The 15709-nt window shown below is 41.7% G+C and overlaps 1 protein-coding gene across 2 annotated transcripts in view; it reads left to right on the top strand.

Moving 5' to 3' along the window:
• Nucleotides 1–382: 382 nt before the first annotated feature.
• LDAH (lipid droplet associated hydrolase) overlaps nucleotides 383–15709 on the top strand; it is a 109104-nt gene continuing 93777 nt past the window's right edge. Inside the window, exons 1-2 of one of the 2 annotated variants that reach the window (XM_085218100.1) lie at nucleotides 383–567; nucleotides 12814–12972. In XM_085218100.1, the coding sequence (XP_085074226.1) occupies nucleotides 534–567; nucleotides 12814–12972 (193 nt within the window). In that variant the 5' untranslated portion in view covers nucleotides 383–533. The remainder of the gene's footprint in view (nucleotides 568–12813; nucleotides 12973–15709) is intronic. The other variant, XM_085218099.1, reaches the window with a different exon arrangement.

Raw genomic sequence — 15709 nt, 5'->3', positions numbered from 1 at the left:
ATTCCTTCCTTCACGGCCTTACCTGCTCTGAACCCCATTCATACCTTATGGGATGGAATGAGGCAGCACTCTTGTGCTTTGAGAACAGATTTATTGCTACTTTTCAGGCTTTTTTGCAAGTTGATGCTCAATACCTTGTATTTTCAATGTTTTAATGCTTTTTTGCATTCTGGGCAGCCAGGCTCACGCCGTTATCCACACTCCTGTTGTAGATGCAAGATGTAACACACTGAAGGGCGCACTCAGGCTTTGTCTGCCCCTTCCCTCCTCCGCGCTTCAAGCATACGGCTTTATCTCGCTCTTTCTAAACACGGCCGCACGTCGCGGCTGAGAGCCGGGCGCGGCGGGGCGGAGCGCTGCGAGGAGGCGGGCAGCCCCACGGCCGGGCGGAGCCGAGCCGCCCTCAGCCCACCCCGCGCGGCCCAAGGCGGAAGGAGCGGCTCCGCCGCCCTCCGCTCGCTGCTCCCGCTGCCGCCCGGCTGCCCTTTTCCGCCCGGCTGAAGCAGACGTCGGGCCGTCAGCTCGTGGCCGCTATGCTGGGTGTCGCGGAGCCGGCGAAAGGGGAAGGTACGTGCCTTTCTCCCCTTCCTTCCGTGCCCGCTCTCGTTTAGGGCGGGGGCGGCCGCCTAGCTGCCCGCCCGTGCCCGGGGGCTGTGCGGCGGCCTCGCTTAACGGAGGGGTGGGAGCCCTCGTCCCTCCTGCTGCCTGGCGGGGCCGAGAGGACCACCCGCCCTTACGTAACGTTGGGGCCAAGCCCTGTCCTGCAAACGCGTTCCACCCAATAGCGCTGGTTAGCGATAACGCATCCCTGTGCTCCCTTTATTTTATGTTTTCCCTTTAGCTCACGACGGAACTCCGAGAAGAAAATCCTAAGCTTGGTTTCTTTTTCTTTCCAGAAAATAGTTGCAGTAACGCTGCTTGCAGGGCTCAGTGTCTCAGTGTGTGTTTCTGTGGACGTTTCTTGCAGCTCCGAGTGATGCTCGTTATCTAAGCAGCAGGTTATTAAGGGATAGAATGGCCAGTGAATGAGAGCAATACAATTATACATACCCAAAAGTGAAAAGCAAGATGAGATGCTGAAGTGTTGTTTTTTATTGGAATAGCTCGGGTGGTTGGGAGGAGTGGAGCCCCACGCCCTGCTCCAGGAACCCTCAGTCATGTCTGGCTGACCCCAGAGCATCACCGCAGGCTCCAGGTGACACCTCAAAGGCTGATGCTACAGTGGGGATCTGCCAGCGCCAGGCAGGCGGGGAGCATCAGGGCCAGGGAGCCATGGAGCTGCTGGCGTGGAAATGAGTGCAGAGAGAAAATGGAGGTAATGAGGAAGCAGTATGGAGGCATGATAGTTGTTGAAAGCTTTCCTTCTCTTAACCTGTTTGTTGTGCTTGCAAAGGTGATGAAGCAGTTTCTTTTTTTGCAACAAAAGGACAGTATTGAAGTCGTATCTTCAGAAGATGTGAACCACTCAGATGCTGCAGCTCCTCATTCACTGAGATGTAGTATGCTGCAGGCCTTCTGGGACTCTGATACTCAATTGAGGTCTGAAAGTCCATTTGCATGGTCCTCTTGCAGCATCTGGTTATGATTGTGGGTGTCTTAGAGGCCTTCAAACATTAGGATTATGATAGTTCCCTGTCTTCTCGTGGAGCTTGCTTAAGATGCTCATGAAGGAGGCAGCCACACATTTGCAGGTCTGGATAAGTCCTGGCGTTAACAATTAACGTTTTCCATCATGGAATTACTACAAAGGTTACGTAAAAGCATGTGAAATCAGTGATCTCTCAAGAGCCTTTGGCAATACCCCAGGCAGATGGATGTGACAGCTGAGCATATCCGTCTTTACCTGGCTCTGCCCTGTGAGCATTTACTCAGCCTGCAACAACCTACAGCTCAGGAACTTTAAAGCACAGGTACACTGGAGACCTAAATTTCCTCTGTGAATTTCATCTCCATGAACTCATTCTTACCTTGTACCCATGTGAAGCTCTGGCGTTCTCAGCATCAAGTTTTGTGACTCAAATGCCAAACTAATTAAGGAGGCAATTCCACAGAATCACAGAATTGTAGGGGTTGGAAGGGACCTCTAGAGATCATCGAGACCAACCCCCCTGCCAAAGCAGGTTCCCTACACCAGGTCGCACAGGTAGGCGTCCAGGCGAGACTTGAATATCTCCAGAGAAGGAGACTCCACAACCTCCCTGGGCAGCCTGTTCCAGTGCTCCGTCACCCTCACCGTGAAGAAGTTCTTACGCACATTCGTGCGAAACTTCCTGTGCTGCAGCTTATGTCTGGATATTCCATTTATTTTCAGTTTCCTTTCTGTTTAATTTATATTCTTAATTTATATTCTTAATTTGCTATTTCCTCCTCCTCAAATTCCAAAAGGTAATGATGAGTTATTACCTGTTCATTTCCTTCATATAACATACAATTACAATACATTGTGTATTGCTAATCATTTAACAAAAAAAAAAAATCAATTCCATCATGACTGCCAAGCCAAAGAGTTTATCAATAAAGTTGACAAGATTTTTTTTTTTGGTAGACAGCTTTGGTTTTTTTTAAGCAATGTTTTTTTTCTATTATTATTATGATTTATTATAATGCTGGCACCTTATCTGGAAACAGAGGAGGTCTTGAGTTTCAAATAACATCAAGGTTATATTTGCCAAGTATTAGCGAATTTTGATGTGTAAGTTTTAGCAGTGTTTTTCATGTACTGAGACAGAAAACAGATAAGCAAGGTATAAAAGACAGTATTTGGTAATTAAATTTAGGCATGCTGTTAGTAGTGGCTTAACTGTCTTCTCTGCTCTTAAACCACTGTGTAAGACTTTGGATTTTCATTAATGTGTTTGACTAAATTTGGTTCCAGTGCTCGTTTTGATGGTATTTAGATGTGCAGTAAGATTTAGAAACAGGTTATATGGGAGGAAGTCATTCTAAATAAAAGAATATTCATAATTGAGAGCAAATGTGTAACGTGAAAGGTCTGAGTTAAACTGAATCTTAAGCTTGAAGCAAACCTGGGATTCCACTGAAAAGCCACCCTGACTATGCAGCAGATCAGTGCAATGAATGAGAAAACTATTTGTTTACCTAGCTGGATCTGCACAACAGCTTAATGAGGCTGTGCATTGTCTAAGTGGCTTGTTTTGATTTATTAGGTAATTTTGATGTGCCAGAGCAATGTCTAACCAGACATGCTGCAAATATAAGCATGGCAGGATTCCTTCCTTCCTTCCTAATTTCTGCTACTTTCTGCTACTGCCGATAGCCATGCTGTTCTTTTCCTTTTCTGTCTCATCTCATGCTTCTGTTTACAGCTGATGTTCCCCTTTCCTTTATTTAGATGTGTCATCTACTTGAATTTTCTTTATATTTTCTATTAGTATACTTGGAGAAAATAGAAATGTGTTATGGAAATCTACACAATGAAATTTTACCTTTCAAAATAAATTGGAGCACTAACTGGAAATAAAATTGTCAAGTGTTAACTGGGTTATTACTTGCACCTTTGATGAACGTATGCTTCATATGCTTGTGTTTTGCACTTGGTTGTGTTACCAAGGTTTGACAGGGATATTTTGGTGAAAGAAGCTAGGTTCTTGTGCAAAATAGAGGTAATTGAGTGATTGTGCTTGTTTTATGGAACAAGCTAGCACTGCTTCCAGTATGGCAAAATCTCTTGTTTCTAGAATTGTCAGTCTGTCAGAGCACAGATGCATATGGAGAAGCTTTTCAGCTACTGTAGCGCTTCTCTCTAGACTGATTACTCAGCTGCTGTCCCATCCACCTCGTTAGAATGGTGAACCTCACCACTGCTCTTTGCTAAGGACAATGTGGATTCTAAGACTAAGGTTAGTGCAGATGATCACAGTGTGTTATTGCAGTGACTCAGGAAGAGAAGTAACACTGTTTGATATTTTTTCTTTGTTTATATGTCATCTTCACTGATTCTTCTGCTTTATTTTTTTTTTGTCTTTTGCTCAGCTGCATAAGGCCTGTTTATTTTCATGCCTCATGGTGCCTTCAGACCTGTTTAGGTTAATAAATGAATCAGAAAGTGCTGCAGAAGATAGGCAGGAGGTGGTAAGCAGCAAACACAAGTAGAGAGGTAATTGCAGAATGGTGCTCAGAGAACAGTAAGTTGGCCTGCTGTAGGTAAGCAGTATTTTGACTTCTTTGTTGTTGCTGGAAAGCAAGAAAAACAGCAATAGCTAGATGCTGAAAATGAAGGTGAGATGAAGCATTGATGCGAAAAGGCATGTAATTTGAAAGAATAAAATGAGAAATAGAAAAAAGTGTTTTGAATTCAAGCTTGTGTTAGAACAGATAAGGCAAAAATATGGAAGAAACATAGTAAAAAGGAGTAACTGTTCCTTTTTACTGTATATAGAAAGATGCATGCTTAACAATACAGGAGGAAGTACAGTACAGGTAGGAAAAGCCAAGTGAAGGTGATAATTGAATGGTGTAGGGTTGTTCTGGTTTGTTGTTTTTTTTCGCTTTGTTGTCAACTTCTCCCTAGTATTCATTATGCTCTTTGAGCTCTGCCTGCTTAATAAGAACAAAGAATGTATAGACCTCCTTGAATCTAATAGGTGGTGAAAAAGGAGTTATTTTGACATTAGATGAAGTGGCAGATACCATTTACTTTTTTTTTGCTTGTTGTTAATGCTGCTGAAAGATGAAAGTTTCTTCAAAATCATAATTTTTGGGTGCTCTGGTTTGAAAGAGTAAATAGATTACCATTACTTTAAATTTGTGCTTATTTCTTTGTTGATGTTGACTATTGTCCAGGCTACGTATATGACTTCAGCAACAATCCACTAGAAATGTGGCTTGCGTGGGATGTTTGAATTAGGATAAGAAATGAGAGTTGAGAACTTTATAACTTCCTGAAGGGAGGTAGTGGTGTAGTGGGGGTTGGCCTCTTCTCCCATCTAACAAGAGATAGTGAACGGCCTCCCATGTAACAAGTGAAGTGAACGGCCTCACACTGCACCAGCGGAGATTCAGGTTGAATGTTAGGAAATACTTCTTCTCCATGAGAATGGTCAGGCTGCCCAGGGAGGTGGTGGAGTCACTGTCCCTGGAGGTGTTCAAGAAACATTTAGATGTTGTATTGAGGGACATAGCTTAGTGGGAAATATTGGTGATAGATGGACAGTTGGACTGGGTGATCTTAGAGACTTTTTCCAACCTTGGTGATTCTAGGATTCTGTGATTCTGACGTGCGTACGGTCTCTCCTTCTCTCACCCTCCTCCTTTTAGATTTTTTTTTTATGCACATGCCCTTAATTTTCTCTTTATTTCTTTTGCAGTGTGCGCTGCTATTCCTCTTTTGCTGACTCAGTTACCTTTGAAGGCCCATATCATCTCCTCTGCAACGTAATTTACGTACTTGTTGCATTTTGAACATGCCTTGTTTTAGGTAGTGACGTGTGCTGAAATTTGAATTCCATAGTGTTTCTTTTCAAATATAAATGAAATGGATTCTTACAGCTTTGTTCATGAAATGTAACGTTCCTACCTCTAACTTCAGCAAGTAACAGTGCTAAATGGGGGGACTATTTGGTCTACCTAGAAAGGGCATGGCTTTATCTACTTGAGCTCCAGACAAGTATAATGGGCTTTCAGTTGTGGACTGAGAGCAGCCTTGCAGGGAAGGACTGGAGGTGTTGATGGACAAAAAAAATGAACGTTAGCTGGTAATATGCGCTTAGAGCCTAGAAAGCCAATGTTATCCTGAGCTGTATCACAGCAGTGTGACCAGCTGGGTGAGGGAGGTGATTGTCCCTCTATGCTCTGCCCTTGTGAGGTTCCATCTGGATTATTACATTCAGGTCTGACGCCTTCAGAAAGAAAGATTTAGAGCTCTTGGAGCAGGTTTACAGGAAGGTCGCAAGGATGGTCAGAGGTCTGGAGCATCTCTCCTTTGAAGGCAGGCTGAGACCTGGGGGCCTTCAGCCTGGCAAAGGCTCTGGGAAGACCTTATAACAGTCTTCCAATACCTAAAAGGGATGTAGACAAAAGCTGGGGTGGGACTGAATTGAGGATTGTAACAATAGGTCAAGGAATAATAGTTTTAAACAAAAAGAGGGGAAATTTAGATTAGCCATTAGGAATAAGTTCTTTACTCAGAGAGAGGTGACACACTGGCACAGGCTGCCCAGAGAAGCTGGGGATGCCCCATCCCTGAGGAGTGTTCAAGAAAAGGTTGGATAGGGACTCTGGGCAACCTGGTCTAGTGGGAGGTGTCTCTGCCTATGGCAGGAGGGTGGAACTGGATGGTCTATAAGGCCCTTTCAACCCAAATTATTCTATGATTCAAGGCCATTGTGAAGGAGTTTCAGCACAAACAAAAACTGAGATCCTTGCCGAAGGGGAAGAGAGACCAAAAATAAAAACTAGTGTGTTATTGCCAGAACTACAATGAAAAGTTGGTTTCCCTTGTCTATTCTATTGAGTGCAGTAGACCAGTAGTTGATGCTTTCAGCTGTGACTATTTTCTTAGAAGTTGTCATTGTGCCTTGGAGTCTTGGAAGTCTTTCATTTGCTGTTTTATACTCTTGAAAACCAACACAAACAGTGCAGTAGCAGTTTTATTACAGTTCATTATTTATGTTAACTAACAAAAACTCCATTTGATTTTTTCTTTTATGTTGTCTTAAGTATGTGATGAACTCTGTTAAACCAAAACTCTCTGTGTGATCTAATGAGTGGTCAGTGTTAAGGTGAGCTTCCCTAATCCTTTTCTCCAGGGTTTTTGACTGCTGTCTTCATAAAATAATTTTGTACCAGAACAATGTAGACATGTATCATTGTGGGATCTAGCAGCATTTTATGATTTCTTAACTTCATACTTCCAGAACTCTCTGAAACTATTCATATTGGTGCAGTCTTTTTGGAACAAGTTTGATGGTGAATGAAGGCAAGAGGTTTTTCTGTTGAGGTTGCTCTGTTCATTACATTAATCACTGGTAGACATTTACAGCCGTAGGTCCCCATTTCTGCTTGCAGCTCAACAGAAGCATGTATTCCTGTTTTGAATCCCTAAAATCTGGACCTTTTAAAATGAATTTCAGCCTGAAAGAGGCTAGCATGTCCGTTCTGTCATAAAACTAACAGAATTATACATTAAAATAAAATGCAAAAATATTTCAGTTTCTTCTGCTGATTTCCTTACATAAGACAAGTCAAGATTTGTGACTGATACCACATCAGCTTATAAAGTCTTCGACCCACGCTTTTAATTTTTCCATAAAAAAATCTGACACTTACTGTTTGGCTGTAGTTTGTCCAAACAAATCCTTGATGAGATCTGGGCATCCTCACTCCACCCCCATTCATCATTGCAGGTTTCCTATCACGCAGTGTGTCTGTTCCTTTTGCTGCCAGCTCTTAGCTGTGAGCGTGTTCCTGTCTGCAAATCAAGGAGATTGTGTCAGGTCTGGGTTATTCTGTGCTGGGGATAATGCTGCAGAAATTGTCAGAGCCTTTGTTTCTAGCAGTCAGCAGGAGCAATAGCAACTGTTTCTAGTTACTCTTTCGCACTGTGATACTGAATTCAGCCACAAAACTCACCAACTGGGGTGGCGTTTATTAAAAATAAGAAAATTTGTGGAGTCGATCAATGGAATGCATCTGCTTCCATTCCCTTTGTTTTTAGGGGGCTGACCTAGTTCAGAGACCTTTTCTCTGACATATATAATTTGTTTATTGTCACCTATTCATGAAGCCCTCTGCTATCTTTGCTAGAATAATACAAAAATATCCTTTTATCCAGCTGTGTCTGAAAAACTTCCAACAATAGAGATTCCACTATCTCTCAGACTTGTCATCCATTGCTTTCTTAGTGATTAAGTTTTTCATAATGTGAATCTCTGGAGGCACAACTTGTGACTGCTGTTTCTCAGCTTACCGTCTGTCATTGCAAAGAAAAGTTTGGCAGGGCTGTCTTTGTAGGTATCTCTCAAGTAGGTTTAGGCTGATACTGGATTACAACTTAACCTCTTTTTTGCTTCATAGAAAAGTACAACTTTTAGCTGTTAATCCTTGTCCTTTGGACATCCACCGTGTGCCTCAGCACCTTTATCATCTTGTCACCTTGACTTTCTCCAGTCTGTTAATGTCTTGTTTGTAATGAGGAATCCGAAACTGGACACAGTACTCCAGATGCATTCTCTCCAGCACTTGATGAAAAATAATCATGTCCATCCATCAACCAGGTGGTTACTCTTGCTATTGCAACATTTATACACTTGGCGTTCGTTTTTCCAAGGCCGCACTGCTGACTCTTGTTCAGCTTATTGTCCTCTTGCCTTTCCTGCAACACTACTCTTGTGTGCACCCAGCCTGTACTGCTACATTGCAGTATTGAACTGTAGGTGTAGGACTTCCTGTTTGTCATTGGATTTCATGTGGTTCCTGTTAGGCCAAGGTCTGTTTGGAGAGCAACACTGTCTAGAGGCAAAGTAGTCCCTTGTTTTGTTCAGCACACAGCGTCGTGAGGGGAGCACAGGGCAGGCACTGATCTCTGTGATGACAGTGACAGGACACCAGGGAATGGCAGATGGGTGTTAGGAAAAGGTTCTTCACCAGAGAATGGTTGTACCCTGGCCCAGGCTCCCCAGGGCAGTGGTTACAGCCCCGAACTGCTGGAATTCAAGGAGCAGTTGGACAACGCTCTCAAGCATGGGGTTTGAATTTCAGGTGGTTCTGTGTGGAGCTTGGTGTTGGACTTGATGATCCTTGTGGGTCTCTTTCAAGTGATTCTTGCTCTCCCTCCCAGACTGGTATCATGCACAAACCTGCTGACAAGTTCTTCATAGCACATTATCCAGGTGCTTAATGAAGATGTTGAACAATATTGGCTCAATATTGATTCCTGAGGGATGTTGCTGCTAAGTTTATGTTTTTCTTTGTTGTGTTCTTCTTGTTTAGCTTTGTGTTATTTTTCCCCCCAACAGTACCTTAGAGTCTGCTTGCCTAATCTCCATTTTGCCAATCTGATTATAAGAATACCGTGGGAGGCAGTCTTGCTCAAGGTACGCTAAGCAACATCAAGATTTCTTCCATCAGCCATTGAGTAATTTATCTCTTTGTAGAAGGTAGTGAAGTTATTTGGACAGATTATGCCAAATCCTTTCTGTATTGCTCTCAGTCATGTTTATGTGCTTACAACTCTGGGAGGATTTTCCTTGGTAGCTCGGTGAGATCTGAGGTGAGGCTGACTGACCTGTAGCTCCCTGCATCCTCTGTCTTGAGCAAGTGCTTGATGGTTGCCTTGTAAGTTTTGAGCACTTCTTCAGTCAGTAGCAAAAAGGATAGAGAGTAGACTTGTGGTAATCATGCCAGCTTCCTGGACACCCTGGGGTGTATTTTACGTACTTTCGTGAAGTTGCATATATCAAATCTGCTTTGCTGTACCCTTCTTCTTTACTTTGGTTCCAGCACTGCTCTCTGGGGCTTATTGTTGTCCTTGGGATTACCACTGTCCCTCTCACTTATGTAGCATTCTTCAGAAGAGGTGAAGCAGCCTGTTTGTCCTGTCTGGGCAATTGTGACTGGGCAATTTATAGGTGAAATTTTAAACTGCTTACTCTGGATATGTTATGCAGTGCTAGGACAAGTTCTTTTCATCAAATGGTATCTAAATACAGATTGTAAATGTTGTTACCAAGCCATCTTTCAAGTCCAAGTAATTGCAAGTCTAAGTAACACTGTAGGATAGAGTGATTAGTATGCTATGAGAACAACTGCATAAGTAATTAAGAATTGTACGTGCAAAAGAAGGTTATTTTTTGCTTGTAGTGTTTTACTTTGGAGTCAACTGAAAGCTGAAGAGTCCTAGCTGTGTGGCAGCTGTATGGCAGCAGCCATCTACTACTGTTCTGAGTATTCTCACCCAGTACAATAGTGGTAGATGGATTCCTGATCAATAGTAAAACACCTGAGTGTACAGATCTGTTTGTAAGTGCCTTTGAGTATGTCAGATGTGTTCAAAGTCTCACGATAGGCTTTGCTGACTAGAGGATTGCTTGCTTCGTCCTAAGGTAGGAAAGTAGTGTGTCCCACAGCTGTTTAGGAGTCAGTCCATGTGTTGCAACGTAGGTTGCTGTATTCTGTAATAGGAGTTTGCTTTCAGATAGATACCCACATCAGTGCTGTGTTAATCTAGGGCTAAAGCACTACCCAGCAAGTCAAAGCCTATGTTTGTTTATTCTAGCAGAAGTTCAAGCCTTATCTGTCTCACTAGATGAGTTGATGGAAAATGCCTTCCTTGTAATATCTTTGCATGTGCGTCTCTTTCTCCAGCTGTGTTCCTTCCCTCCACACTGACTCCCGAAACTCCAGGCAAATTTGTGGCTGCGAGCTCTTCTTAGCTTGCCCACAGCAACGGCATGAGCTGTGCCCTCTACCAGCTCGCTGAGCTGATAGGAATCTCATCTCGACACCTCTGTCCATTTTGCGTATCTGGAAGTCGACAAGCTCTCTTGCAGTGTTTTTGGAGACAGGCAGTTTGTGCCGAAGATAGATGCCAATAATGGAAATGTTCTTCAGAGCTTCTCTTATGAAGTCAGAGGGGGAACTGTAGGTTTCTGGGCGTGAATCATTTTCTCAGAGTAGTACCATGGAACTATATCCAGTTTTACTTTGTGCTTTTTTTCTTCTTCAGTCTATCTATATTACAAAGCCCATAAAATTCCAAATGAGAAAAAAAAAAATCTCTCAGTTCTTGCACACAGTTAGTACTAGGAAACCTTTTGGGTCTATCTCTGGTGGGCTGTCTTTCAAAAACCTTTAGTGCACAGTCTTACTTTCAGTTACTGCAGTGCTGTGCATAGTAGAAAATTAGAAACTAAGGTTTGTTTAAAAGGAGAACAGAGCTACTGCAGGAGTTGGTGTGAACTTGAAAAGGCAACCACTTCAGTCCAAAATGCATTGCTGATCTTCCTTTTTCTTTATTCATGACTGTATATTGCAGATGCTACTTGTGAGTGAAGAGTTGCCACTTGGATTTTCCTTTGCAGTTGTTTGCTACAATCAGCTCAGAATGAAATTTTACAACTGATTATATTTGTTTTCTTAATTGATTTGTGATTAGAAACTTTGTACAAAGCCTGCTTTTTCTGGGTGAGGCTCCTTGGGTTGTAAAGACTTTAGACAAGGGATGACGAGCTATAAGTTTTACTCTGGTTGTCGATGTAGCTGGGTTTCTCTGTCATGTCTTTCAGTTTTTCGTGATGAAGAGATAAAAAGCAGGAATAGTGCACTGCAAAGTATTTCTTATTATAGTTTGAAAATATTCAATTATTTATGTTCCAGTCACTGTAAGCTAGAGATGGTAATACGGTGAGCAGTGAAGTATTAAAAATGAAATCTCTGGCAGTAACAGAACTCTTCTGGGGTGAAGTAGGTAGGGAGGAGGGGAGACTTCATCCAGAGAATTATGTGCTGTAACAGAAAGTACTAAACAATGCTTCTTCCATCCTTCCAGAAACATTCTCTGTTTGTACTATTCTGTTTTATTTTCAAGGTACTGCATGTTAATTAAGGCACTGTGCATCTTGTCTGCATTGCCTGTTATTTCAGTTGTTTTACTTAAATCTTGTAAAACTGATAAAAACTTGGAAAGTAAAGAAATGTTTCTACCAGTACGTTTGTATTATGTTTTATGTAACTGAGCGTCATTACTTATGGCTTCATTCAGATTTGAGATCTGTAGCACAAAGCAATTTACAGTGACTTTCTGAATCACAGAGTGGCCCAGGTTGGAAGGGACCTGAAGGATCATGAACCTCCAACCCCCCTGCCACAGGCAGGGCCACCAACCTCCACATTTAATACCAGACCAGGCTGCTCAGGGCCCCATCCAACCTGGCCTTGAACACCTCCAGGACCGGGGCATCCACAACCTCTCTGGGCAGCTGTTCCAGCGCCTCTCCACTCTCATAGTAAAGAACTTCCCCCTGACATCCAACCTAAACCTTCCCTCCTTCAACTTAAAACCATTTCCCCTTGTCCTGCCTGAATGTACTGCCTTCCATCCCACCAGGACACTGGAGGCTTTTGGCTTTAGATTTCCTTTTCCTCACAGCTGATATGAAACACCAACAGTACAGATATCCATGCTTTGAGTGTCTCTGAGAACGTGATGTTTCAGTATGGTAGTCCAGTAAACATTTTAACATTTCCTAGAGCATTCAGTTCAGTTTATGTGCCTAAGACTTTACAAACTGATAAGAAATAGAATTTGTATCCCTATATTCAGCAGTGAATGGCTTTTTTTCACTAAGCAAAATGAATTGAATGGACAAATTTGAAGATTATGTTGTTAGAATAAAGCTATTTTTGTGTAATGCTATTTATTGTTGCATCTTATTTGATCATGTTGTTCAGATTCTTTATCCTCATTCCATGTGCTGATGGATTGCTTCAGTATAAATTACACACTAAATAGTGGCTGCTGAACTTGGAAATAATTTTTTAAACAACTTTGAAGGTGGTGGTACTTTATTAATTTCATGATGAGGGTTATGAAAAAGCATTCAAGATTCTTTTTTATTTTTTTTTCTTCAAATATGTTTCAGATGAATCTTTTCACTGGATTGTGTGAATAAGAATTCTAAAATTATTTGCCTCTAAGGTAGACTAGACCATTTCCTCATTATATACAGTTCAGGAGCATAGTTTCTTGTTTTTTTCCCAGTTATTCTACGGGAATACGGGAAGTTATGATAGCAAAGAGCCAGCTATGGAAGTATTTGCCAATTTGTTATAACAGTGTCTTGTTCTGTCTAACAGCAAACATGAGATCAGTGTCAGAAGAGCCAGTCCCATTACACGAAGAATTTATCTACTGTTGTGGAGCTGCTACCCATGTTTTAAAGTGTGGGCCCTGGAAAGACCTCTCAAATGATGAAAGTAAAAATCTACCCAGGCTCTTGTTCATGATTATTCCTGGTAAGTGTCTTTTTGTTCATTTTAAGTTTGGAAATGTGATGAATTGGAATAGGCACACTCAATTTCAGTATCAAAAATGTTCCGGGATAAATCTGGCACACAAGTGGCTAAAAATCAGTGGTATTGCAATGGTGAAATTTCTTTTTTGGATTTGAATTAGTACTGTTATCTGTAATCTCAACAAGAAGTTACCTGTACTTCTGTTTAAGATAAAACTGAGTAAGTGGAATGTCTCATTTATACTGTGGTGGTTGTTGCAGCAGCATATATTTTAATTGCACTCTATTTATTTATTGTATGTGAAAGTGGTGTTGCGATGTCAGCCTTGTGCAAGCTGTTGTTTGAATGTACTCTGCAGTTCATTGGCCAATGTGTAGGCTGCTCTTTGCTTCATGGTGAGATGGTGACCGGATCCCATTTTTCAGTCTTTACAAGGTTTTGGAAGCACCACAGAATATTTTGTTACTTTCTTCAGACACAATGATTTTATGTCTTTGCCTCCTGGAGTTTACTAGGAGCATAACTTTTCACACAATCACGATGAAGTTTAAACTCTTTCTGCAACTGAAAAGAAGAAGTAAGACTCCAATGAGTTCATCACTGCTGCTTTATGGGAACAGCTTTTTAAGCCAGATGCTATGCAGAGTAACTTTTTTTTCTTATAACGGTCGTCTGTTTGGATCCAAATATATGAAACAGTTTTCCAGAGGTTTAAGTTATGAAGACAGGCTGAGGGAACTGGGCTTGTTCAGCCTGGAGAAGAGAAGGCTGCAGTGTGACCTCATTGTAGTCTTTCAGTACCTAAAGGGAGCCTACAAACAGGAGGGGAGCCAACTCTCTGAAAGGGTAGATAATGGCAGGACAAAGGGAAATGGTTTTAAGTTGAAGGAGGGAAGATTTAGGTTGGATGTCAGGGGGAAGTTCTTTACAGAGAGAGTGGAGAGGTGCTGGAACAGGCTGCCCAGAAAGGTTGTGGATGCCCCATCCTTGGAGGTGTTCAAGGCCAGGTTGGATGGGGCCCTGAGCAGGCTGGTCTGGTATTAAATGTGGAGGTTGGTGGCCCTGCCTGTGGCAGGGGGGTTGGAGGTTCATGATCCTTGAGGTCCCTTCAACCCTGGCCATTCTGTGATTCTATGAAGTGTGAGTTAATGCTTTTTGACTGTTGATTTCTTACAGTTAAGGCATTTCTGGAAGGCCTTAAATGAACAGATAAGTTTCCTTTTCCCTCAGGTTCTGGCCTTGGTTTGTCTTCAAGTTATTTTGCTTGAAGTGCACCAGGACATGCAGACCTTATAGATTCTATGTTTATCATAGAAAACTTGTTTACAAGAAAATGGGGTAGCAAGGCTACATGAGTCTTCCTTCCTGCAATATACTTCTATGGGTATGTAGCATTTCATATTAACTAGGTAGATGATCAGAGATAAACATCACAAGAATATTCAATGCACTTCTGTAGCGATCTGCAAACTTGCGAGCAGCTCGTGTATGTTTTTGCTCTAATTTCAGAACTGTTGGTAACACTGGGAGTTCTTTCACTGAGAGAACAATTAAAAAATAATGCAGCAACAAGTGCTACGAAGCTGCAAAGGGGCTAGATTAGAAATAATTGATGATGAAGGAGTCTTCTGGTAGCCTAGCCAGCCATTAGAGTGCCTAGCTCCTCAGCTTTTCCTCCTACTCCCTTGGCCTCAGTTGCTGTGAAATGCCATGTGTTATGTCCTGTTAAGAGAAGGGGATCCTTTTTGCTAGCACAGATGGGAAAGAAGAAAGACAAAGAACTCTTCACAAGCAGAACCTTAAAGATGAGTGGCAGTGTTGTGTATACTGTTTCGTTTATGGTGCTCCTCTTTTCTAACAATTGTAAAATAAGCAAAAAGCAACTAAGGCTTTTTTTTTTTTCCATTATAAAGCTTATTTTGCTAGATTTTCAGTAAATACTTATCTTCGGATAATAACAATATTTTTTAGGTAACCACTTCAGTCTTTGCATCTTAAGCTGACACCGAAGTTGTGTTTGAGTAGCAAATATTGATATTCAGGAACTCAAGGATGTGTGTATGTAGAAGTGCTAAAAACAATTCCAAGAATAATCATTTAACGAATATTATGTTTTGAAAGGCAAGTCTTTAAATGTTTAAGAATCACACAATGATTTTAATTCGCTCTTTAATCATGATTGTGTGTTTTTTCAAGATGCTGCTCAGCCCTTGCTACCAGTTCTTGGAAATCCTGTCTGTTTTTCACTTATTTCTGCTTTGATTTATATTGCTACACCAGTCACTTCCCTTAAACTTTCCTCCAGGTTTCCTATTGCCCTCCTTTTGCTACTGAACAGACTGTATTTTGTTTCTGATTAATTTATTGTGTCTGGGTGTTGCTGGGGTAATGCCTCACTGAAGAGCTAAAAGCTTCTCTTCTAAAAAGAAGACATTTCTACATCCAGGAGCTGGCATTAAGAAACCAAACCAAACAAACCCCTCCAAATACTGTGAGATGCGTTTAAAAACTGATTTTTGACAGCGCTGCTACAACATCTGAAATGCCTAAAGCTTTCCATTTTAACTGCGTACTTTCTTTACTGAATTTTTAAAGGGAAATTTATATTAATGGCTTATGATTGTCTGTTCTTCACTCCCATATCCGTACCTGCCACCTGCAGTTCATTTTGGAATATGATGAGTCAGGGAAGAGTTTGTTTCTGTTTCCAGAGATTATCTTGATGTTCCTGAACATC

This window comes from Meleagris gallopavo, chromosome 2 (assembly GCF_905368555.1).
Source record: "Meleagris gallopavo chromosome 2, MGAL_WU_HG_1.1, whole genome shotgun sequence".
In the NCBI taxonomy this organism is placed as follows: Eukaryota; Metazoa; Chordata; class Aves; order Galliformes; family Phasianidae; genus Meleagris; species Meleagris gallopavo.
Note: the sequence above shows the minus strand (reverse complement) of the source record. Positions and strands in the feature narration are given on the sequence as shown.